This window comes from Zonotrichia leucophrys, chromosome 1 (genome assembly GCF_028769735.1).
Source record: "Zonotrichia leucophrys gambelii isolate GWCS_2022_RI chromosome 1, RI_Zleu_2.0, whole genome shotgun sequence".
NCBI classification, from domain to species: domain Eukaryota; kingdom Metazoa; phylum Chordata; class Aves; order Passeriformes; family Passerellidae; genus Zonotrichia; species Zonotrichia leucophrys.
This window is the reverse complement of record NC_088169.1, coordinates 114,887,429-114,913,186: the sequence shown is the minus strand read 5'-3', so window position 1 is coordinate 114,913,186 and position 25,758 is coordinate 114,887,429. Positions and strand designations below refer to the sequence as shown.

The 25,758-nt window shown below is 38.7% G+C and overlaps 1 protein-coding gene across 4 annotated transcripts in view; it reads right to left on the bottom strand.

Annotated features, from left to right (window-relative positions):
• The window catches only part of EPHA6 (EPH receptor A6), a 603,925-nt gene that overhangs the window by 10,444 nt on the left and 567,723 nt on the right, over positions 1-25,758 (bottom strand). For all 4 annotated transcript variants that reach the window (XM_064728221.1, XM_064728244.1, XM_064728211.1 and 1 more), the window contains 3 exons: positions 10,137-10,286; positions 4,785-4,978; positions 2,309-2,458 (listed from right to left, as the gene is read on the bottom strand). In XM_064728221.1, coding sequence (XP_064584291.1) covers positions 2,309-2,458; positions 4,785-4,978; positions 10,137-10,286 — 494 coding nt within the window. The remainder of the gene's footprint in view (positions 1-2,308; positions 2,459-4,784; positions 4,979-10,136; positions 10,287-25,758) is intronic.

Sequence of the window (25,758 nt, the reverse complement as noted above, 5' to 3'; positions counted from 1 at the left end):
GTCAGCAGCCACCAGAGCTCAGCACAATCCACCAACTTAGTTTTTCTATAAACATCCCCAGCTGCAAGAGCTGACAAAGATCACAGAGGCTCTGAGGACAGGAAACTTCAGATATGCCAGATTTGTCCATTATGAAAATCCCACACTGGGACATAGATATTGCCTGTTTATCCTCAAAAACTGTTTGATGATACAACCAGTAAAGGAGCTCATGGGATAAGGCATGGCCTTCATGGGTTTCAGATGTGCACTTCCAGATATCTGCATCTGATCTCCAGATCTGTATGCTCCAGCTGAGGAACCACTGCAGAGCTTGCAACTATTCTGTGCTTAGGCTTAACATTCTCATGGGGCATGACAGACAACACTTGAGGTCAGCAAAAATATTGAGCATCTGAGAAATTAAAAGGAGTCAGTGTAAAGAATAAAGCTTTACAGTCGAGAGTGGCTTTAGAAATGCAAGACCAATGCTTATTATCAAGGAAGGCCTGATAAAGCACAAAAAGAAGTCAGCAGGTCTCGAATAACACAAATTATTTGAAGAGAGAGGGAATATCTCAAAAAGTTGAAATGGTATCTAAAGAAAGTAGAAAGGATGATAACCTTAGATTAGCTGGAGAAGCACAGTAAAGCAGACTAAAAATGAACTTGAGGAGCAAACAGAAAAAACAACCCCAACAATGAAATAGAAAAAAGTAAAACTTATAATAAATCTTTTTGCAAACTCACTGGGTACAAGAAACCTGCCATAAAATGTTTAGAGTCTAATGATGATTTAGGCATAAAAGAACACTGAAAGAATGGCCATTGTTGGAAGACTTAACCATTTGAGTTGACATTCACTGTGGAAGAAATTGAAATGACTCCCATGCCAGATCCTTTCTGGGGGACTTGCCAGAGTATCTGTCTAAAGTGACTGCAGGAGAGGTTATAGGAAAAACTGTAAAAACAAGCAGCACCCATGTCCAGATTATGTTTAGGCAAAAGTTCCAAAAGGAAGTGAAGATGAAATAATGATAGTTGTGAGAGAGGGAGTTACCAGCTGTGCTCCACATGTTAAAAAATTTCTTGGTGCCTGAAGTATGGAGCATGGTGCCAGACAAAATGCTTCCAGGGAAGACCTGGGGAACCACAGACCCGTGAGTCTGTGATCATTACAGGGAGTAAGAGAAACTACAGCAAAGTACAAAATTACTGGATGCTTGGATAAATGAGCTACTTGAGTCACTATGGCTTTTGCAAATAAAAGTTCTGTTTTACAAAATTACTTGTTTCCAGTGGATGCAGATGATCCATTTGATACACCTCACTTGGATTTCCAAAAGCTTTAGGGAATATTCCTCACAAAAGCTTTATAATGAAAATGAGGAGCAACTTCTGTGTAATATAGGGTATAATATTGTGTGGTCTTTGCATGACTAAATAACTGGCTTAAATACAGGAGGTTAGCAGTAAATGGTCAGGTTTTACAGAGCAGTTATTGATATAAATCTGCAGGGAGCTCTCCTGGGATAATGTTGAACATTATTGTTCAACAAATCAGTGAATAGTCTGGAAAACAGGTGAGCAAGAGGGGAACAACTCAGCTGGTGAAGCTGAATTGTTCAGGGTAGGAAGGGAAAGGGGCAGCTGTGCAGAGTTTTGGAAGGATCTCACAAGATTAAGTGACTATGTCATAATGTGGTAGATGAAATTCAATGTAGGTGAATATGAAATGATGCATGTGGGGGAAAGTCAGTCCTAACTTTACGTGTAAAATTCTTCAATCTGAACTGACAGCTACCATTAATACAGGCAGCCCCAGCATCAAATAAGAGATTGGGAATTCATGGGAAGGAAAGAGAGCAAAACAGATCCCATCATCATACTACCATATGAATCCACAGTTAGCCCAAACACTTCTGTATTGAGTGCAGGGATTGCATTAAAAAACCACAGGGTGGTGTCAGGGATGGTCGGAACAATTTCATTATTAGGGCTGATAAAGTCTTGATGATATTAATAGCAACGTAAGAAAATATTTTTGCCACTGATTTCAGTGGTCTAGATCAAAACTGATTCCCCAAGAAACACACTCATCCCTGGCATTTGGTTTTGTTTGGTGTGGTCACAGAGTGGATCTATCAATTCTAGGTCTCCACATCATACATCTCTTGTGTTGTTTTGCTAAATAACTGTATTTGTCTTTTGTGAGCTGAGGAAGGAAAGGAAATGAAAGCACTGTTCCATACTCTACAATATTTGTGTGCCTGCAGCATTCAAATTCAAATTAATTTGTCACTGTAGGGATAATAGATTATATACTTACTCAATATTCATTCTTGAAACCATATCCAAAGTTGTGAAACCTGCTGCCATGAAGTTATTTTTATACTGACCCATTTTTATGGAATCCAGCCAGTCACTGACTGAAACAAACAAAGGATATTCTGGAACTTCACCAGGTGAATCTGGCATTCTGTAAGCAAAACAAACAAACAAAAAAAAAAAAGCAAAGGTTACCAAGCAATACAAAATATGACACCCAATTTACCCTGGTTGACATAGCTTTTACTAAAAGGCAGAAGGAATGAGAGAGGAGTCTGAGCTGTAAAGGTCAGACCTTAACTGAGCATCTCTTTAACCTCTTGTCTAAAACTTATAAATCACTTCAGTCTGCCAAGCTGCACTACTTAAACAATACATTTTATTAAAGAACTGCAGCTCAGTAACACACTGAGGAATAGGCCTCTCCCACTGCACTTCTTTTTGTTCCCCAACATGTTTCCCTGCAGATCAACATGTTCAGGGTTATAATAATTTTTGATACAGTATTCAATGTAGAGGACAATGAAAATTTAGCATAAGATGCAATTTAGGAAATTAAACCACCATGAGATGATTTTTACATTTACCTACAACCACCCCACCCCAGATGGCTCCTCATTGTGATACCATTATGCTACAGGAACACTTTGATTACAGTACTCAAAAGCTAAAACTCACCCTAAAAGAAGCCAAAAGAATAAAATGTCTTATCTTTGCTTTTACATAGAATTACATAAAGGAGCAAATAAAATGGAAGGAGCTAATTTAGTCACATGTATTTTTGAGCTCTTTCCCCTAATATTATCACAACTGAAACAGAAAGATGGAAAAAAAAAGATTGTAATTTTGGGGCACTGATTTCCAGTCTTCTGTTGTGTGCCACATTTGGAGGGCTCACAACTTCCACTTGCTTTATGCATTTTATGTAGAGAAATTGTATGAAAAAATGCAGAAAATGCACACTGCTGTTTGTAAAAGCTTTATGATAGTCTTTAGAAGAAAGACACAATTTGTTGTAAATGTTGTAAATGAAAATTTAGACAGCAAAAGCCAGCCTACATTTACTGATAGAACATGAATTAATGTAGGAAGCAACACAGCCTCATATCTTAATGAACCAAGTTTCACCCACACATATCAAATGCAGTAAGTACAGTGATTTTCATTCATATTATCAGAATGAAAGAGGGAGAAGCTGAAGGACAGGAGAACACTGTTAAGTACAAACTGTAATTAAAGATCTACCATAGTCCCTTCCCATCTGAGTTACTCTATGATTCCATAGAAGGTTACCCAACAACTGCATCAAGCATTCTCAAATGAATGGGAAAAAGCTTTCACAAGCAGGTGAAGTCAGTCATAGTTCAATAAAGCAAAAGTATTTTAGACCCTAAGTTATGATTTAAATAAAGAGATAAAAATACATTACTCTGATGCTAAATAAAGTGATCCAGGTACAAATAGCAAGTCATACATATTTATATTTATATTCATACACCCATGGAGGATGCTAACTCTAGGGCATGGATATTTAGTCCCACAAGTCTCCCTGGTCTGTGCGGATGAAATGGCTGCAGCCCTCTCTCCAGGTTTTCCTACCAACTTCTCCATTCAGCCTTTCCCACAGCAAGGTACCAGCCCCAATTTTGCCTTGTTGCTCAGCCCTTGTCAAAAACATTTAAAGGTTCTCAGCAAGCCCCACTCAGGGCTTGGGAACCCTTTCAAAGCCCAGGGGGTCTCCATGAAAGCACCTTTATCTTATCTTAAGGTGACTCTCAGTGACTGAAGAGAGTGAGGCCACCTGGACCTTTGCTGATTTCAGCTGATATATGCAGGGACAGCTTGGATCAATAAGCCTACAAATACTGACAAATTCTTCCACTGCAGCCTTGCTTATCTTGTGTTTGCATTCATTTCTGAAACATTATTAATGAAAAAGAAAAAACCCTGGGCAACACTATCAAGAATTTGTTGTGGGATGGTAACAGCATAGTTGCTTATTTGGTCACTGCTGCCATTCTGCTGCAGAAAATAAAGATTTAGCAAGCTAAGACACAGCTACTTTCTGCAGGATATTACTCCAAGGCAGTTCACAAATTGCTTGAGCACTGTCAGATGGAGAGACAGGCTGCTGAATGGAGAAAAAAAACTACAAAGAGAAAACAAGCACATAGGCAAAACACACACACACAAAAAGAACAAAGAGACTCACAAAGATTAAGGATAGATAATGCACAAACAGAACTCAGACAAAAAATAATAATAAAAAAGCCTAATATAATCTGCATGGCTTGAGAAAAGAACCTCCTTGTATTAACAAGGAGGCAAACCTTAAAAGGGGCTTAAAACTATTTGAACCTGCGTGACTTTATGAACTCAGAACTTTGTGGTTCTCCCACCCCTGCCTAATGCCCTAAACCATATAATATTAGCCACCATGTGTTATGAAAAACCAGAATGCAACAAAAGGGTCTTACACAAGGACATCCTCCACCAGGGTGTGAAGGGTGCTGGGGTTGCGGATCAGCTTGTCCAGGAAGGTGACAATGTCACTGAACTTGGGACGGAGGTTCCTCTCCTTCTGCCAGCAGTGAAGCATCAGCTGGTGAAGTGATGCTGGGCAGCCCATGGGAGCTGGGAGCCTGTAGCCCTCTTCAATGGACAGGATAACCTACAGAAATACAGAAATCTCTATGGTTACCAGGCATTAAATGCTGAAAGGACAGTGTGACACTGATAATTAGAAACCAGGGATGATAAATTATCCATGGCACAGCCACCCTCACTTCATGCATTGCTGGGGCTTCATTTGGAGAATCAAGGCTGGCAGGGGAAATATTTTGTAGGAGACAGGAAATATTTTGTAGGCATGTGAAACACAGTAGGAACTTTTTTAGAGTCACTGGTCATCCTCTTCAAACAGCTAAGAAAGCGGGAACGGAGCAAAGAATTCACCAATATTATTTTTCCTTTCAGGGGACCACACACTTACCTGGTACGGCCACTGCATCCCACCATGCTCTAATATTTGCATTTTGACACAGTGTTTGTGTGTAGCAACACCCCAATACAATCAAGCACCACAAATACACATCGTGGCACCTGACAATTTACTTGGTATTCACATGTTTCTGCTGATCCTTAGAGTGTGATTAATTTTGGCAATGTCCCCCACACCAAGTTACAGCAATGTTATTTTGTGCAGTTTCCCTCAGAAACCTGGGTGTCTGAGATGTTTGTGACTGAACAAAAGTTAATAAAATGATGGTATTACCCTAAAGTGAGTGAGACCTTTAGGTTCAGCAGATACAGAAAGTGTGTTTGGTAAAGATTCAGAAAGAAGCAGATCTGCTGCCACAGGTAAATCACATGTATGAAAATCATGTAAATCACATGTTGATCCAAGTCGAAGGAAAGCTCATTTTTAGTAACATGGGTAGCAAAAAACATTGATTGAAAAGAAGAGTAGCAGCATGGAAAGCTTCATGGATTCATAACAGCTTACATGGATTCATCCTATGTAAGGTCTAAAAAACACAAGAGAAGGTCAGGAGGTTCTGCAATGAGTGGCGGTAGCAGTGGGGATGATGTTACAAATTACACAGTCAGGATTCTTTTTGTATAAAAAGGAATGCAAACCTAGTCAGTGGCTGATCAAAAATGACGCTAGGAAAATGACCAGCCTTAGCACACATGCAAAACCCTCCCACACAAAAATCCAGGCAGTGCTAAATGTCTGCTAATGTAGAAATGATTGCACACAGTATTTATAACCACACAGGGCACTTAGGAGGAACATACCTGCTGCCCTGATACCCACTGGGCTGCAAGGAGACATCAATCATTTTCACACAGATGTATGCACATGCTGCAGACACATTAATGCAGCTGGAAGGGGCTACATTAAACTGTTTACAGCAAATCAATGTTTTACAGCACCAGCTCTGCCTTCAATATATTCAATCTTATTATCCTGGAATATATCCCCGTTCTCTATTTGAATTCTGAATTAATGCTGGCTCTGCTCAGCAATGCCTAATGCTCATGCTGCAAGCAATATGTAAATAAAATAAGAGTGAGGAAGCCACGTTAGGACCTGAGCTCCCCTTGATGGCATGGCAGGAAATGGAAGGAGCCTTTTGTAGCTGCTCACAGCTGCTTGTCTGTTTTATAAACACAGGAGACCTGGTCCTGTAATGCACACGCTGCTGTTACAGGAAAAAGTGCCACCATCCCATTGCCAGGGAAGTATTTCCTTCAGAACCTTGTCTCCCAGTGATAAAAATGCCCCCACAGATTCAGGATGGGCAAAACTCAACCACGTGCATGGAATTTTATTCACATTTATTTTTCTGTTTTTTACTAATGTATCTCAATTTCTCAATATTCAGTTTGTCAGAAGTAGGTTCATAAAACACTCCTGACACAGAGGGGCAGAGCTTAGTTGGTACTGGCCATCCTTAGCAGGCCAGAAATGCAGATTCTGAATTTTTTACATTTAACTGTGCCTGTTGCAAATGTGGAATTTATGAAATGTATTTTGTTTTTAAGGCAACAGGAAAGCTGCTCTACTTTTCAGAGATATATAGCATTTGCTCAACACAACAATAGAGAGCTGATGAGGTTTTGCTGAAGTAATTTATTCAGGAAAAACCCAGAATCAACCATAAATTGCCAGATATATTTTCTCTGCCACACTTTATTTTAACGTATCTCTGAAAATGAAGTCACAGTGCATTTTCTTTCCCCTCTTGTTCAAAAGGAACATTTCAGTATGAAGAGAAATGCCAGCTGGTACTGGGATAATTACAATTTCTCATTAATACCAGCACATTTAAAAAATAAACTGGAAATATTGCCTCATTAGTATCCCTTGTGAGGCAAGTATTATTTTTAGATTCTAAGAAGCAAGAGTAAAGATGTGATAAGTGTCTAATATTGCAATGGGAATCAAGTCTCAAAGGAAAAATTAGAGCATTTTAGTTCCTTATTTATTTATATATTTATTTTAGCTCTTGCTCTGCCACATGCATAGCACCCATCTCCCTCTGTTCAGAGAAATCAGATATGCATGTACCTAAAAGGGAAGAAGTATTAAGTTTTTCTTTGTAAAAGAAAACTGCATATTATAAAACATGTAAAGATTTTGTATGTTAACTCCCCTCATATGCCTTTTCCCCTTGTCAGTGTAAGGCTGACAATGCACAACATCAATCATGAAATCTGCATCTACAGGAAGGGCACAGCAACAGCTTGTTTGATGTTACACATAGCTGTGAAGTTTGAATATTAACAGAGTTAATATTACATATTGGTTATGATTGTCTGAGCAGTTTTTTATTCTTCTACTGTCTGAGCAATATTCTATTCTTCTGCTTCTACACAAAATTTATACATGTGCAATTTCAAATTAATTGGCAACTGGCGAAAATGCCATCTGAAAATGAAGCTGTAACCTTCCTGATAGTTTCATTATTAATAGTAACAGGGATTCTTGCTTCCAAAAGTTAACTGACAGCTTTTTTAATGAGACTGAGACAGAAGAGAGTCCAGAGGGACATTGTCCTGTGACATCTGAAAAATCTACCAGGAGGGAGAGGCAGCTGCTGCTGCCTCATGGTGCAGAGCCAATCCCAGGCGCCTGCCAAGTGTTTTGATATCTCTCAGTTGAAAGAGCTATATTAGGATAAGTTGGGTTTTTTCAGTATTACAAGAAACTTTCAGGAGTGTAAGGAGTTTTATTCTGTTTGCTGCAGTAGTTTCCTTGCATACCAATTACAACCCATTAAATATTCTTTTCATTTTTTGCCTTCTTTTTGAATACTGGAGCTGTGCAACACGCATTGATTTATACGGTGGCCTCTAACAGGTGTCCCAGTAGACTTCACTCACAGCTGTTCCACAAACCAAATGCATGGAATATAAATCTTCCTTCCCTCACATGAGCATTAGCAAGCCAGACTCTTAGCACAGTCTGTTCATCAGTACACTAGTTTCCTTGGAAAGTTCAATATCTTGGCTAATGTTTATTAATTAAGCAATAAGACACGACAGACTGTGCAGCAGCCCTAATTAATGGACACCTCTGGTGCCTGCCACACATCTAAGAAGTGCATTAATCAGCACCAACACAGTTTGGAAGTGACTTACCACAATAATAAAATGGTTATTTACTTAAACAAGAGCAATTCTCAAACTTAGCAACATTTTTAAGCCTCTGCATTATGCAGAGGCTTAAATTTATTATATGTACAGTATTAATTTTATGAGAAGCATTTTGCAACTCAGTTTCCTTAAGTTCAGCTTCCAAATCCTTGCTGGGGAATATAAATAGAGGATGCTGGATTTGCAGAGGTGTTGAGTCATTCTGGATACCTGTGAGCAGCTGTAGTCTTTGAACACCAGACTGGGTTTATTTAGGTGGCATGTACCAGTTCAACACTTCTCTCATCAGCTGTGATCATCACTTACTTAGCCATGGTCTAAAAAAAGTGAGTTCATTTTCCAAAGCTGTATAATTAGAAAAGCAATTGGTAAGATGGAATGAAAAAAAAACCCCAAACCAGACCCAGTTCTGCAGAGTTTATACTTGGAAAACTTTTGGTGATCTACCAAAATCCACCCAATTCAAGAAATATTTTAATTGCTATCTAGACAAGGGCTTTATTATGATCAAAACCCAGCAAGTGTCTTAATGGTACTGTCAGCAGACATTCTGATGTAGCAGAACCTCTGACTGTACCCATGCAAGACTTCATTGACTGCTGTTTGCATCCTGTGTCTTTTATGAATCTGTTTAGTGCACATCCCTCTCTGTTGTTTTCCCTGCCATCTGTACAGTATCACTGACCTTTGAAAGTCCTATTATTTCTGCAAAATAAGCCCAAGTGAATTCAGGGCATTTTACAGTACTAAAAGAACAGTCCAAATATCCAGTAAAATAAACTTTACATTATGTCTAATAACTTGAAATTTCCCAATGACACTCGAAGTGACTAAAATGTACGTAGAAGGTCACAGATGCTCACTGCTCACATTCTGGCACTGAAATCCTCTGTGTAGGAGAAAAGGAGTCCTTTGTGTTTGGAATTGCTGAACTGCAGGGAAAACCCCCAGCAATTGGCATCAGCAGGGCCTGCAGCATCATTTTGTATCAACAGACACTTTTATTTTGGATGTAGGAGTAATTAAACAATGCTATTTTCATGCTGTAGCTGATTTTCTAATATATTCTAAATGGAGATGTTTGTGATAGTATTTTTTTGCTTCTGACAGGTTTGGTTGCTTCTTTCCTTTTCTTCCTGAAACAGTGAAATTATTTTTTAAAATTAAAACCTCTCTCAGATCCTTATCCCCAAATGACCGATCAGCCTTAACAAGCAACCAGACTTGAACAGCTGAATAACTTAGCAACAATGTAAAAACAGCCATCTGGGAATGTCTTGTCAATTCTTCAGAACCAATGCAGGAATATTCCAGGCACATATATGAGAGAGGTTAAGGTGGCTTGGCTGATATTCCACATTTTGACACAGAGCTTGATGGCTGGTGTGAAGACTGAGTGTACCAGTTTGAGCTGTCACAGGGATCCATCAAACAGGAGAATTTGTGAAAACTTAAATTGTGGTAGAGAAAAAACTGCACCATTTCCCCTTTCCCATAATTTTTTTTTTTTCTAGAACAAACTTTCAATTATACTAGAAGAAAATTTGCTCTTTTTAAAAATTGAGATTCTAGCCTAGAAAGAGAACGAGACAGCACAGCGGGGCAGGGAGCGGCAATAACTTTTAAAGCACATTTGAAAGAGATGAATTTTGGGCAGCACTCACGTCCTGGTTGGACATCTCCCAGTAGGGCCTCTCCCCGTAGGACATCACCTCCCACATGACGATGCCGTAGCTCCAGGCGTCGCTGGCGGAGGAGAACTTGCGGTACGCGATGGCTTCGGGAGCCGTCCACCTGATGGGGATCTTCCCGCCCTGGAGACAGCGTGGGAACTTGTCAGGGGATGAGGATACAGAATAACACGTGTTTAAAAAGAAAAGGAAAAAATTACAACCTCTGGATTCTGATATTCTACGTTCTGACTTCCATCAGTTTGCTGTGTCAGTTTGCTGCAAGTGGAAAGGAAGAAATATGCCTTTTTTATGGAATTTGAAAAAAAAATTATTTCATATGTAGTCTAATTCACCAATACCTGCACCTTGTGAAAACAACCCAGTTCAAAGAGCAGAAAACATTTGAGATGATTAATGTTTGTTCAGTCATATAAATAACCAGAACATGGATTTTGATTGAAAACATCCCGAGCCTTAAATTCCTAGTTCATTGACATTTAAGCTTTTCCCCTAAATGAAACAGAAACATCTACTGCAAACCTGAGCACTGAAAGCTCTTCATAAAATTGTATAATCAGGAAAGAAACTATACATGTTCTATATGCCTTCAGAGCATTACATTTGATGTTATATTTTACTTTTTGTTGTGCCCTTTAAATATCCAGGTGGAAAACAAACCAAATGTGCTTCTAAATAGGCATTTCCTTAGGATATTCAACAGTGCCATTCTGCAGCCTACAACTTAAAATCCAAGGTCTACCACCAAAAAAAAAAAAAAAAGAAAGAAAGAAAGAAATCAATCAACAAACTTAACTTACCATTTACAAGACCACAGGATGCAGAATTTTTCTCTGACATAAGTACTTTATATCACTGAATCCTTTCTATTTTCTCATAAATACTTTCTGTGTGAAAACTACTTTTCCATCTCAGAAAAAAAAAGAAAAAAGGTATTTCCTTTCCAGGTACATTGCTCACTTCAAAAGTGCATTTCTTTCAAGAGTGTGCATTTATTATCATTCTCACTGAACCCTTTGGAGAGAGAAAAGCAGTGTAGTGAAAGTGCCACTAGATGGTAGAAGGAGGCAGTCAGTAGAGCTGAGCTCACTCAGCAGTAGTTGCTTTCAACAAGCAGTAACAGATTCTGCTCAGTGTTATAATTGTATTTCTGACTCAAACAAAAGAGGAAATGAACTAGAACATCCATTTGGCAATGAAGAGAGGCCACAGTTAAAAACAAGTATGTAAATCTCTGCTAATTTGCTTTGAATGTATGAAAAATTATCTGAGACCTGCTGAAGCCTGACTTTGGCTGTTGAGAAATTGTTTGTTCTACCAATAAATTGTTCCAAATCCAGGCTCTGTGTCTGTGGGGCTGTGCCACTCAGCCACGCTCTCCTTGCTGATGGAAAATGCATGGTTAACATTTATATTGTATGAAAACGACCAAGATGTCCTTTGGACATTTTTACATCTTTTTGCAGCTGCTTTTTCAAACCTTTTGCTTCCTCACATGTGGTAAATAATTTAGTGATTTAAGCACTAATCAGGTATTTTTTGTATTTTTGCCCAAGTACCTCCACGATGTGCCTTTTATTTATCCATTTTCCTGGTGGTCAGATCACTCATCTGGCACATCAGAGGTGCAAAAGACTTTGTGCCTCACCTGCTGCCCTGTGTGATGCTCTTGGTCCCCTCCTGGTACAGCTGCTCCACTTCAGAAGCAATTAAAAATGCTTTTTGGGAATGTGAATGAAGAAACAGGGGGGCAAAAGAGAGTTCTCACAGGAAATTCTCCAAGGAAAGGCCAAGCTGATTTCTTGTCTCTTCTCCAGGAAGTATTTATTTATACTTTCTAAAGAAACTGGGCAAGAGCACTTAGTGTTTGATCTCCCAGTCTGGTTTCAGTGGTCTTTTCATGGAATATGCAAGGCCAGGCTCCCTGAGGTAGTGGAAAAATCAGCTATTCAATACCACAAATGTGCACCTTACACAAACCAAAAGGATGCATCTGAGACACAGAGATTTTTAGGGTCTAACTGTAAAAGACATTCCAAAAATATTCCATCACACCTCAGAGTTATGGGCCTTGTCCTTTCTACTGGATTGGGTTTAGTTCTTTACTTATAAACTTATAAACTTTTTTTCTTTACTTATAAACGTTTTATCACCAAACTTCCTCAGAAAGATTCCTGTTTTAGAGAGATTTATTAATAATTTATTGTTTTTTAATTTTAATGAAATTCTTATGTTAATAATTAAATATCTATTTGTAGGTAAAAGACAAAATTATACACGTGAATCAGGCCTTTGGATACTTACAGATTTTACTTTTAATCTATATATTAATATAGTATGGATAGCATAACAGGAAAACTATCTTTACACTGTATCCTTTTCTTAAATCTGATATTGTATTCTCAAATTATACTGAAAAGAGAGGGCACATCTCGAGCAATGTTTGCAGCCAGATTTGTGACTCCTGGCTAAATAAAAATGAGTTTTAAAGAATCTTATCAGACTCTATAACTACTTTCATGACACAGCTTCACTGACTGATCCCTTTTGGACTGAAGCAGTAGCGGCTCATTGAGTGTGAAAATGAGAATGAAGAACAGAATCTTAACAAAATTCAAGGCAGTTCACATTCAAGGGCATATGATGTGTTCAGAGTTGTAATGTAAAATAAAACACTCTTGTGCTGGCTCTAAAAACCTCTAAAATTTTTGCAATGGATTAATCTCATGTATGAAATAGTTATATTCATGAAAATGTGAATTTCAGTACTTAATTATGGTTGCAGAATATATTTTTATGCAAAAAAGTTGTTTTATTTATTTGAAAGGCATTCAAAAGGTGGAGATTGCAATATGAGTACCTTAAGGAACATGTATCACTGAACAGTAGTAATAGCTGCTCATGCATAATAAAAGAACACCTAAGGTTTAGAGTGGCTGAAAATATATTTCCTGTTTCTGATTAGAGTAATAAACAGCGTTACTGATATTGGATATGCCTTTTTATATTTTAATCTAACTGGGGAAATAATAAATGTAATACTTACTGTTTGCACAATGCCTCACCTTCAAATTAAGATAATTGATAAATCATCTACATTTTGCTGCTATAGCAATGAGATCTCTCAGAGCTGCCTGTGTTAGAAAGCCCTTTTTGCTTTTAGGTTATTTTCTCTTTTTTTTTATGTTTTGGGGGGAGGGGTGGGGAGGAGGGGCAGAATGGGTGTTAGGAAATAAATTGTTTTTCTGCTTCATCTCATACATTAATAATGATATCAGCGATAACCTAATTTTGTTTTCACACAGTGAAATAACACTAACTGCACTGTTCAAATAATTAGAATTCAGCCTTTTTTTCCCTGTATGCTGCCAGCTGAACAGTGCCTATCTCCTGATTTTTTTTTTTTGTGATTGTAATTTAATAAGCAATTTTACCACACAGCATAAGAGTCCCCTTGGAATTATAATATCAGGTTCACATTGCTTAGCTTGTAGAACTGTTCAGAGATGAGCCCTTGAAATGAAATTTACCCCCTCAGCCTCACCTACTCACACACTGGCTTTCCCTGCACAACTGGCACCAGCACAGTTTGCCACCCATTTAAAGGCAGGACTGGAACTCCGTGGTGCAGAACAACTCATTCTTTACCTCAGGCCATGCATGAGAGACAGACAGTTCTTCACCAAGTGCCATCTCTGAGCTCACGCCACCAAAAAGTGCTTGTGATATCCTGTGCGGCCACAGCTGTGTTTTTACTTTCTCCAGCTTCATTTTTTTCCTATTCTACATGTTAGACATCTCTTTAAAAGCAGGAGGCATTAACAGTTCCTTTAATTAAAAATCTAGCCTCATTTCCAAACTCCAGCAGAACAATGTAGCTGGCAGCTACAACCCATGATTCTAACAAAAAAAAAGGTGGGGATGCATCAGCAAGCTCCAAACGTGTGATGTGAAGAAACAAAGGAGGAAACCTTTGTGATCTCAGAACTTCTGGCATCCCCTGGGAGCTGATTAAAGTGAGGAGGGGTAGCACTGAGAGCCTGGCTGTGCCCCAGAGGTGTGAGAAATGCCTGCTCCTGTGGAAAAGCCCTTTCTGTATTTCCCTGCAGTGACAGACACTTCAGAGGGACTGTCACAGCGCTGGCTGCAGGTGTCCCAAATGCTGAGGGGCAAACCCATCAGCTCCAGATGCACAGGCATCCAGAAGGGTGTGATTCTGGGAGAAAAGGTCTGAACTGTGTGCACCATTAGTCTGATCTGGCACAGGAATTCCTGTGCATCTGTCAGCTACTGCTCCTTCACGTGCAGTGTCACTGAATGGTGCAATCACTTTCCAAGACTCGAGCAGAGAACCTGTCTTTATCTCAATGACAGAAACAGGGGGAAAAGAAGAGCTTCAGAGTGAAGAGAGAGACTAGTTTTAAATATTGGACATAATTCATCATTCTGTACAAAAACCTTCTGCCACTTCACTAGAATGATGCTTCTATTTGATGCTCAAATTTTTCATGTGCAATGCTACAAGTAGTCAGAATTTAACATCCTCAAATCATAATTTAGAACTATTCAGTACTATCAACAGTCTTCTGTTGTGCCTATTGAAAAGTGTCTATTGAAATACCAGAGGAACTACATGGCAAGATAACAAAACTGCTCTGCAAAAGCATTTCAGAATTTGAGCTCATTATGCCAATTCCAGTTGGTTCTACCAGTCCTATTTCACTCAGAACTGAAATGAATAAACCCCCCTGATTTTCAAAAAGACTGAATTTGCTTTTAATCTCTGGGAAAATATTAATTTTCTTTCAAATGTCCTGATTAACAATGCTGAAGTTAAATATGTGGAACTTGATTTCCCCCCTAAGTTAGCTATTCAAATTTTCAGAACAAGTTATTTATGGTTTTGAGAGCATGTTAATTTTAGTGGCTGTTAACCCCTACATGGCACATCTGTTTGTGTCTTCCAAAAGAGGGAAAGCTCTTGATGGATGGAAGGAATCAGCACTGAAGAGACTGGCAGAATTACAGCAGACAAGGTAGAATGCCTGTCCAGAGATCATCAGAAATACTTCACATTAACCAGCAGAGGTGAACCAGGGTGCTCCTCCAAAATACTGCACACCATCCTGTCATTCTGTCTACATGAAGGCCGTGAGATGGATGAACTGAGGAGTGCTGCACACATATGCAAACCTCCAGCAAGGCAGATATATCCTACCCTGTCACCTTTCAGCTCTGACTTTGCTAAATTTCAAAGAATTATGAAATCAGAAACACTGTCTAATACAGTGGAGATTCTCATTAGGAGTGGCAGCAGCATTCATTTCCTCTGAAGCAAAGCCCTGCAGCAGCCCCTTGCCTGCTCTGATCCTACCTTGGGCTGAGAGATAGTAAGAAGGCTGAGAAAAATGCATGGTTCTGACCCTCAAATTTCACATTAGTGAAATGGCAGAGATTATTTTTGACCATTTACATCTATCCTGCCTTCTTATTTTCTTGACAGGGCAGTTTAAGGAACATTATACAGTGACAAAGAACTGCCAAATACAAGGGGGTTGATACCATTGCCTCTTGTCTGTGTAACTCACTGGATTATACATCTTTTCTTGTCAGGCAGGATGCCTTTATCTACAAGGTGCTCATTGAAAATAGATAGATTTTTTTGCCAGAAATATTAATTTTAAAATATTTGTTAGGTTTGAAAATTAATTCCAGGCCAGGCAGGCTAGTGAGGACTGGTGGTGTCCTCAGAGTGCTGGTGAGAGCCAGTCAAGTGTACAAAGACAAATAAACACAAGTATTGTGTAAAACCTCTTTGAGACTGCTCTTTTGAAAGGCAATGATGAGACTGGAGGGGCCAAGGAGTCTCACACTGTTTTAGAGAGTGGGACTTCACATTTCTTTAGGATTAAGAATGCATTTTACAGTATTGTGTGCTTGGATCACAGAGAAACCCTTTCCTCTTCTGAAATTGAATATCGGGAGCATGTATCTCTACCAAACCCAGTTTAGAAACTACAGCGCTATTTGACAGTAAGGACAGGAAAAAATGTCATTTTTTCCTTGAAACTAATATTTCTGGCAAAGATGTATCTCTTTTCAAGAGCATCAATTTCAAGCTATCTGCCAGCTGTGTCAGCACAGCTCACATTACAGCCGTAACCAATTTCTTGAGAGTTTACTCCTCCAGAGTCCTTCAATCTGCACATCCAGCCCATCCACTTTGCTTACACAAGGAGTCCTACCAAAGTCAATGGATAAGGTGAAAAGGATTTTTTTTTTTGTTCTGAGATGCTTATTTGAAGGATGCCTTACGTTGCATAACTCTGCAACAAAGGAATTTGCTACGTGGTCCATTCTTCCAGCAGAAATGAGTTACCAAACACAAATATTTCTCTAAACTCAAGTAATTTAAGTTGAAAAGAAAAAAGAACTCACCAGGCACTATTTTTTCTTAAAAGCATTGAGGAAGGCTCCTCTCTGAAATTATGCCCCTGCCTTGCCCAGGGCTTCATGAAGTATTTATTATTGGATCAAAAATAAACTGTTACCATGCACTGCTTGAACACTGGATGTTATTATCCATCATTAACGATTTCACAGCTAGTGATTTCCACACTCGTATCCAGCTGACATGCACAGCAAACACTTCCCAAGTTTCAGGGATCAAGTGTCCTCTCTCTGCACTGCCACAGTGCCCAGATAATTCATTCCTCTGCCCTGGCCCTGAACCCTGCCATAATTCCTTCTACACCACACCATTTGAAGTGGCCAATAAAAACTCAGAAGCATCCGGGAGCCTGGAAAGTGAGAACAAACTGAAATGGATCTAAATGTAAAATTATATAGGATTATAGTACTGTCTCCAGCAAACATTTTCATATTCTATTATTTCTCTAGATGCTATTCTAGAGAAAATGTAGGAACCTAGATACTGAATTAACATACAGCTTGCTCTGGGGTACATGAGATTTTATCTAGGGCTTCTTCAAAATTTATTCCAGAAACAAGTCGGAAACACCACGAAAATTAGGCTTTTCTTCTGAGAATTGCAGTGCCACATATGGATGATGATCAGAATTATTATGAGGCTGAGCTACTCTGCAAGTATCACTGCTCTAGTTTTCATCCCAGCTGCATCAAGAAGTGCAGAGGAGAATTAATAGCTTAATAACTGATGGATTACATTTTCTGCTCACATTTTTGTGAGGTCACTTCTCATTTTATCCTGAAGGAGTTGGCTGGTTATTTAAGTTTCAGTCAATTAATGGATAAGTAGCTGGCCAAAAGATGGGAAACAAACAGTCAGGAAGAAAAGGTCAGTTTTTAGAGTGGCACCCCCCAGAGATCAATGCTCATGTCCTGCTGGCAGTGTATGCAGAATCTATAATACAGGCTGAACTGGGAACATCCAAAATTGTACTAGAAATCTAGAAATCCAAAGGTATTCATGGCAATAAAGATGATGGGGATTGACCAGAAAAATTTGCTGAAGAATCTTATGATATTGAATTGAAAACTGATAAAATGTCACAAAATTCAGTGTTATAGTGATGCACACAGATTAAAATGCTCCTGAGTTTACATAACAAATAACACAACTGTACTGAGCTGTCACAAGACAGATCTTGTAGTTACAGCACAGAGTTGTCTCTAACAATATCAACCCCCTGGTCAAAAGCAGAGTAAAGGGAAAAATGGAATGAAATTGTAAAAATAATCAGGAAAAGGAGGAAGCACAGCACTGCTGAAACCTAGGATATTCCTGTATATTGCTTACTTGATCCCTCATTCCAAAAAGAACACATTGCAACTAACAGACAGAATAGGTGATCAAAGGTACAGAATAAAGGAAAGTAAGAATGGTTTATAAAACCCTGAATATAATGGATCAAATAATAGATGGAGAAAATAGACCCAAAGTACATCAAACATAAGTGGCAAGCAGCAGATTAAAAACGTTAACAAAACTATTATTTTAAAAAGACACATTGCTACAGGATGTCACAGACTCTAAAAATTCAAACCTTTGCAAAAGCTACTAGGTAAACTTACAGGAGAAATATTTGTGAAGGGTATTACACACAAAGACCTGCCTCTGATTTAAAGAAGTCTTTGAGCCACAGACTGCTGGAAGCTCAATAACCTGAACTGAGAATGCATCGTGTGCACAGCATGTGCACTTTTACAGAGAACCTGGAATTCCTCCTTGGAATCTCCTGCTTGTTTGCCTTTTGGAGTCATGCTTTGGAGCTCACAAGCATTGCAGCTGTCTCAGTTAGGCCTTTACTCTCTTCCCATCATCTCAGTTTGTTTGCAGGTGAAATATGAGCACACTGTTAACAGTGTCACTGGAAAAAAAGTCAATGATGCACATGTCAACAGCATTCTGAGGGAAAATAAAGTTAAAAAAATATTTAAAAAGTTAATTTTAAAGGAAGTCATCAGAAGTGATGAGGATTTTGATGTGAAAGAATGTAACTAGAAGGGTATCTGAAGCATCACAAGTAATCTTTGTTGTTGGTTCTATGACTACATTCCCATGTCTCTACCATGTTAATGGATATCTTTTGTGACTAAACCTTTTGACAAAAGGAAAGAATCAATTCTACTCTTGGTAAGTTTTAACAAAGAAGAAAGCACTGGGTACTAAGGAGAAGAATCTGTAAAAGCATTGCCCTGAGAGTGGGGGCTGACTTCTGGATGAGTAAAGTCTAATGCTTGCTCCATAGAGACATGACACTGTCTTGTAAAGATTTTAGTATCAAATCTTTCATCAGCAATAAATAATTGACTTAGGAGAAAAAAAAGGAATAAAAGTATTCACTTTTATTCCTTTTTTTTCTCCTAAGTCAATTATTCCCAGACTGCTGGGAATCATGCAAGTTTCATGTCTAAATCAGCCCACGCTGCATAAAAATATGGTTCATAAGCCAAAGAAATGAACGTACAAGAGTAGTTTTCAGTCCAAGCAAGGGCTGCTTCACAACAAAGCTTCTCTGATGTTTCTATCTGGTGTAGTGACACAGTGGCAGTGTCCATCGATCACTGCAGTGTGGCAGAATGCAAATTGTTGAATAACAGGATAACCATCTGCTGGATGATGAATGGTTTGGCACAGGAGTGTGGCCAAGCCTTCCTGCAGATACCCACATCACCCAGATCCCTGCCAGCTGCCTGAGCAAAGGGCACTGAGCACCAAGCTGGTTTCCATGTCACACTCATTGCAGCTCACCAGAGCACAGAGCCTGAGGGCAGCTCCAGTCACACCAGTGCCAAGGCCAGTTTCATACTGGTGTTTATAATGTTGGCCTGCAGACACTGAGGATCTGCTTCTGGCCTTTACATAATCACTCCTTAGTATTGCACTTCCTAGACTTTTGTACTTCTTCCTGTATCTTGACATACTTTAATTTAGGCTGTTTGTGAATTGTGGCATCTTTTGTTCTGTAAGTCAGTTGGATTTACACCTTGTAATCCCCAGATGACATAAAACTTTCTGACAGTGCATCATAATAAATCATCATCTGAATGGGAATTACATATTAACATAATTTATCATTCCTGTACCTTGCTCAGGGGGTATTTTACTTTATCATATAATATATCACTTCCATGACATATTACAGTAACACATCATCAGAAGGAAACATTTTGATGAAGTAGCACTTGGATATCAAGGCCAGGTTGGATGGGCCTTGGAACAACCTGGGATAGTGGAAGATGTCCCTGCCCATGGCAGGGGGAATTATAACTACGAGGTCTTTAAGGTCTCTTGCAACTGAAACCATTCTGGGATTCCATCACTATTCTATGAAATCAAACTTGCCACTGGTGCTAGACCAGCTGTGGTTTATTCTATAATGACACCCTCTAAGCAGTTGGAAGTCTGGCATTGCCTTCATAAATTCACCACAAAACTTAATCAAAGTAGCTGAAAATTGACCTTTTCAAGTGTATCTACAAAAAAAATCCAGCACATTTATGTCACTAAAAAGAAAAAAAATAAATCTACCTAGCTCAGAATCTTGGAAAACAAGTACGGGGTTTTTTTTAATCATTATTTTAAATTTAGAAACATTAATTTAGTAAAGGTAGATTTTCAAATTACAAAGCTTATTAAACCCCAAATTTGCTGAGAAACAGCTATTTTAATAATTTTCAGCATTCAGGCACAGGTGCATCCCAGCCATGCCTACATGGAAACTTGCATTATATATGGGTGCAACTTCTGCAGGAAGCATCTTTTTGTGCTAAAAAAATCATATGTACTGACAGTTCTTTTTCAATCATCTGGGTTACATTTATATACTGAAAAATGAACATTTGCATATATGAATATAAAGTTAGGAAATGGATTTCCGAATCTCTGGTGGACAAACAAAGAAATGCATTGCAACAGGAAGCTCTAGCACAGCTGTGCCTGCAGCATCTGAAGGCAAACTCTTTCAGGTAGAATAAATCCAAAACATTCAGCAGAACTTAATGACATTTTAGGAAAATGCATTTCTCTACTCAATCTCTAGATAGTTAACATCTTACTCTTTTGCTCCCACTTGATTTCTGCATTATGACTTTGTATACTTAAGGAAATTAAAGCAAAATGGTTTTGACAGCAACAAAGTTATGGAATACTAATGCATGGTTTTGATTTCTTGTTGTTAAGGTATTTTGTGTAAAGTGCTAAAGTTCAACCTTATCTTCAAAATCTGTATCACTTGAAAAGAAACCAACCCAGAATGACAATCAAGACAATGCTTATTTTCACACTCACAGCAAAGTATGGTGTATTTATAACAAATGCATTCCTCAGTTGCTTGGTTTTGGTGTAGACTGGAAATTCCTGGAGCAGCCTGGTGATCATTCTCAGCAATTCCCAAGAAATAGTAAAAATCCAGTGAAAGAACTAAAGGAAGAACTTGAATCTTTCAGAGGATGAGGATCATACTTTCACCCAGTAAAATAGCTCTATCAGGATGAAAAACCTTCAGGTAAACTCAGTGTCCAGTGATTTAACACCACCACAAACAACACTGGAAAGAAGCCACCATTCCTTATCAGCAACTCCCAGAACATTACTTGATTTATTCCAGGTACCAGAGAGCTGACTAATTACAGCCTTAAGAAAGTGCTCTGGGAAATTGATACAGATCAGTCCTCTATCCTTAAACTTCCACACCTTCTGGAATTCTCTCTCAGACTCTCCCCATGACTGCAGCATCAATAGCTCTGGGCATGTATTCTTCTAACCAGTGAAAGGTAGATTAGGCTGCACTTTTGGCAAAACTCAGCTTAATTTAAAAAAACCCCCACAACAAAGTAATGCCCTCTATCCCCAATCACAGAAGAGTTAATGAAAGCAATGAACAATCTTTTTTTCATGTGTATTGCTTTTTGCAATATACACAGTGTTTCCATGGACTAATGCCATAGCATTTTATTGCACATTTGATCTTTTTTAGTGCTTCAAAATCTTTCAGTTGTATAAGATTTTCAGCAGTGGAATACAGACAATTGCTGCTTCATTAAAAATGTATAGCAAAAATAAGCATGAGTACACTTAAATAATTTTGTTTATTTTGGCACTTGAGGGTTGAAAAGCTCAGTGTTGAAAATGCCTTCTTTAGATTCATGATAATCACAGCAAATGCACCATACAAAACCTCAAGTCAGATAAACAATCTTGTTTTTGTTTTGTTGCTCAATTGTCTTCACAATTCCCTAAAAGCCTATAAAGGTTTTTTTCTTTCAGGTATGCTGACCAATAATGATTTTTCCAAGCAGTGTAACCAAATCTGCAGAGCTGTTTTTCACGCTTCCTATTTTATGTGCATTTCCAAAAACAAGAGGTGATTTTGCTGAAATGATTAAACATGAAAATGGTGCAGTAACACTGCTCAGGCATTTTGCTCCTCAGCATCTTTTATAGCCCCCAACTAACTTCTCTCATGGCAAACCTCTGAAGAACCTGCTGTCTCCATTTCACACTGGGAAAAACAGACAAAAGTTGAGGACCATCAAATATTCTGAATAACTGCAACTCCCACTGGCAATAACTGGAATTCTGGATGCTCATTGTTACTGAAACCAGGCTGTAAATGATTTATATGGTTAAAACAGCAAGGTATAAGAGAAGAATGTCTGAAATAAAGTTTGAGCTTATGCAGTTGCTGGGTTCCTGGGCTGTGCTTTCATCTCACATGTGACTTAGGACAGATTTTTTACTTATAAAAATAGAACAAAATAATGGTCTACTACTATGAATGCTTATGTGGGCACCTTTCTCATTTGCAGTCTGTTCACTTCAGTAAAAAACCCACATACAGATTTTAAAGAGTGAAGCAGTTATAGGCAAAGTACTAATTTGGTACAGAAAATCACAATTATTCTCAGTATGCACCTCACCAGGAAAGGATAAACTATGTGACTCAACAAAAGGTATCACCTCTAACAATTCCACCTTGGAACAATCTTTATAATGCTTACCAGCCCTGCATTATATTCCACATGCAATGGAGAAATGCTGCTGAAATTATTAAGCCACAGAAACACATATAAACCTCTAGGCTGTTAAATAATGAATCATACTCACTATAATAAACCAAACCTTTTCCTCAGTGCAACACTGTGTTGCATGGCCCAAAGTACAGCAGTGTTGATCTCCTACCTCAGATTCTGTAAACACTACAAAACCAGCAGAATAGTATTCAAGCTATAACATCACACAATCTATTCTATTTTCTGAATTTCTCTTTTTCTGTTATTCAGCTTGCATGCTAACTTTCATAATCGAAGTTCAGTTTCATATTTTAGGCTTGGATTTGTTTTGAGGTGAGTTTTTTTGTGTGTGTGTTTTCTATTAAGTCTTATTCCTCTTACCATTAATTTGATTAAACACACATCAGCAATATTAAGCTGCAGGAGGAAAATGCTGGGTTTCTGGTGTTGCTCTGGGACTTGTCATCGAGCCAAACTCACAGATGTTCCAATGAACACACAGCATTTGGTCCATTTCTAGGATAAACACCAGAGTTTGCTTTATCCACACTGTCATGACCCTGGATAAGTAAGCAGCAAGATCAGCTAAGTCTCCTCACCTACTCTGGACTTTTGATAAACTGACACAAAGCAGGAAGCAAAAGTGAAAGAGGCAGAATTAGGGAAAACGGAAAAAAAATCCATGTGATTTTTGTGCCTCATCCCAGAAGATTTCCTTCTTTGAAGATTTGTTTATTGTTTTCCCTGTTGTGACAAGATACATATTTCCTCACAAACAACAAGGCAGGTAGAAGTAGGAAAAACTGTGAAATTATATTTAGCAGCTGGGTAGAAATGTGATGGCTCATAAGTGCATGAATAACCCTCCCTGAATCCTCACGGGGTCTCACCAACTTCTGTTGAGCTCCTAAAGATCCTGCCCTAAAAAACTGAGTAAGACAGAAACCTGGGAATTGGCATTTTGAAGGACTCTGACATAAAGAAAACAACACATGTGCCTGCAAGAAGGAATTGCTCATGAGCAATGAACAGCTTGGTCCATGGAGATGTCGGCAACACAGAAACTGCAAACAGAAGTGTGTGATGCCAATGGAACCTGCAGGAACCCTGAGCAGCTGGGAGGTGCCATTCACATGGGCTATAGAACTGGTGTTGCACAGCCAGCAGCAAGAGTTGTGTGCATTTTAGCCATAAAAAATAGCTTTTCTACCATCAAAAAATCTATCAAAGTGCACGTCTCTAGTGCCAGGGTAATATCTTGGGTGTAGAGAGGTAAGTTCTTCATAAATGCCTGTGCCAGACTAATCCCCCATGAAAAAAATAATGGCCCAACTGGAAAATGCTCATTGTATTTTGAATTTGTATTTTGAACAAGTACTTTGAGGGGGAATTTTTAAGAGACACATCTTTAAGGTTTTTTGTGAAAAGCACCAGTATTTCAGTGCCATGATCACTCCAGCAGCTGAAGCTTCCCAAACAAAGATAACTCAGAGTAAAATCACCCATTCTGACGAGTGAGATGCCAGCAGTTTGTGGGGCCCAGCCTGTGTGTCTGCTGTAATTAAATTTGCACAAAAATTGAAGCAAGCAATGAAGTAGCTATTTCTCTTAATGGAACAGACCTTCTGGACAGAACTTTCAGAGCCTGAAGTAGTCATCTCTATTTTGATGAATCTTTGGCATGCCACATCAATCTTTACCTAAAATTTTGTATGAGCTTTAGATATTCCTATTTTACTGCAGAGATTAGCAAAGAACATTCCATCATGTACAGCTGACTAACACAAATACTTTTTGCTACTTGTTATGTCAGTCATCCAGTCAGGAGGATGGAGCAATAATAATAGGCTTTTTTAGAACAGGAAAAAGGCAGCAATCCTGTGAGATGGATATTTTCATTTTTCTTTGGGTTTTTAGGTGAAAGCCCTGGGGGAGGCTCCAGGTTTCCTGCAGCTTTACTTCTGAGGCCCCTTTGCTTGGGCTGCCCCTGACGCTGCTCAGAAGGGACACAGAAGGGAAGGTGGGGCAGGCAAGAGACAGCCTTGAGAAGTTTGTGATGATCTGGCAGCCAAACCTCAGAGAGAGAGGAAGAACTTCCTAGGGATGAGAAGGCACAATTCATAAAGTCCCTGACTAACCTTCAAGCAAGATCTGCATTTTTCTGCCCAGAGTTTTGGCTGACTCAGGGTCCTGTCACAAGCCTTTTGTCCTCAACTTCCAATAGGGACTTAAAGCCCTGATGAAATTAAAATATTTAACCATGAAACCTGGAATCTTCTGCATGTCAAAATGACCCTTTAGATGATTCTGTCACCTACACATACCAATGAGATATTACTATCCTCTGGAATTAGTTGTTGCCAAAAATATGTAGAAACCCCTCACTGTTGTCTCCTAAGAAGCACATGTTATTTATGGTCCTATTTCTGACAGAGGCCAAATGTTCTGCATGCAATTGGAAAAAAACCCCACAAACATATTAAAACCTAACAAATACTGAAGCTAGGGATCCAAGCATATTTCTTTCAAGAAGAGTGTAGCAGATCTGCTAAAGAATTTACGAGCATGACAGTTTCATGAACTTTTGGCAGCTCCTATTTAGAAAAGACTGAAAAGAAAGTCTGTACACACAATGTGTATTCATTTCATCTAATAATTTACAGGGTATTGTGGTGTGGGTTTTTTTCCCTTTTATTCTATAAACTGAGCAAATTTCAGAAGAAATACTATGCAATGAAATAGATTCCTTTTGTTAGTCACAGCTGTTAGGTGTACCTTTGTATTTGCTCCCTTTTTTCTATACCTGCTCTTATTGTGACATCGCTGTACCATGAAAAAAAAACAGAATTTGATCAAGAGACTAAAGAAATCCCAGAAAGTTTTTTCAATCTTTCTCATTTAAAAAAAAAAAGAGCCTGGTCCAAGGAAGTTATTGCTCACAAGAAATAATCCATTTATATGGTACAAAGCACACCTTCCTGTTTCAGAGGCAATACCCAGCATCAGCCTGAATCCAGCACAAAGGAACAAGGGGCAGAGATGAAATCTTGAGAAGCAGAGAGGCCAGACTCACTACAAAAACAAGAGCAGAAATGCT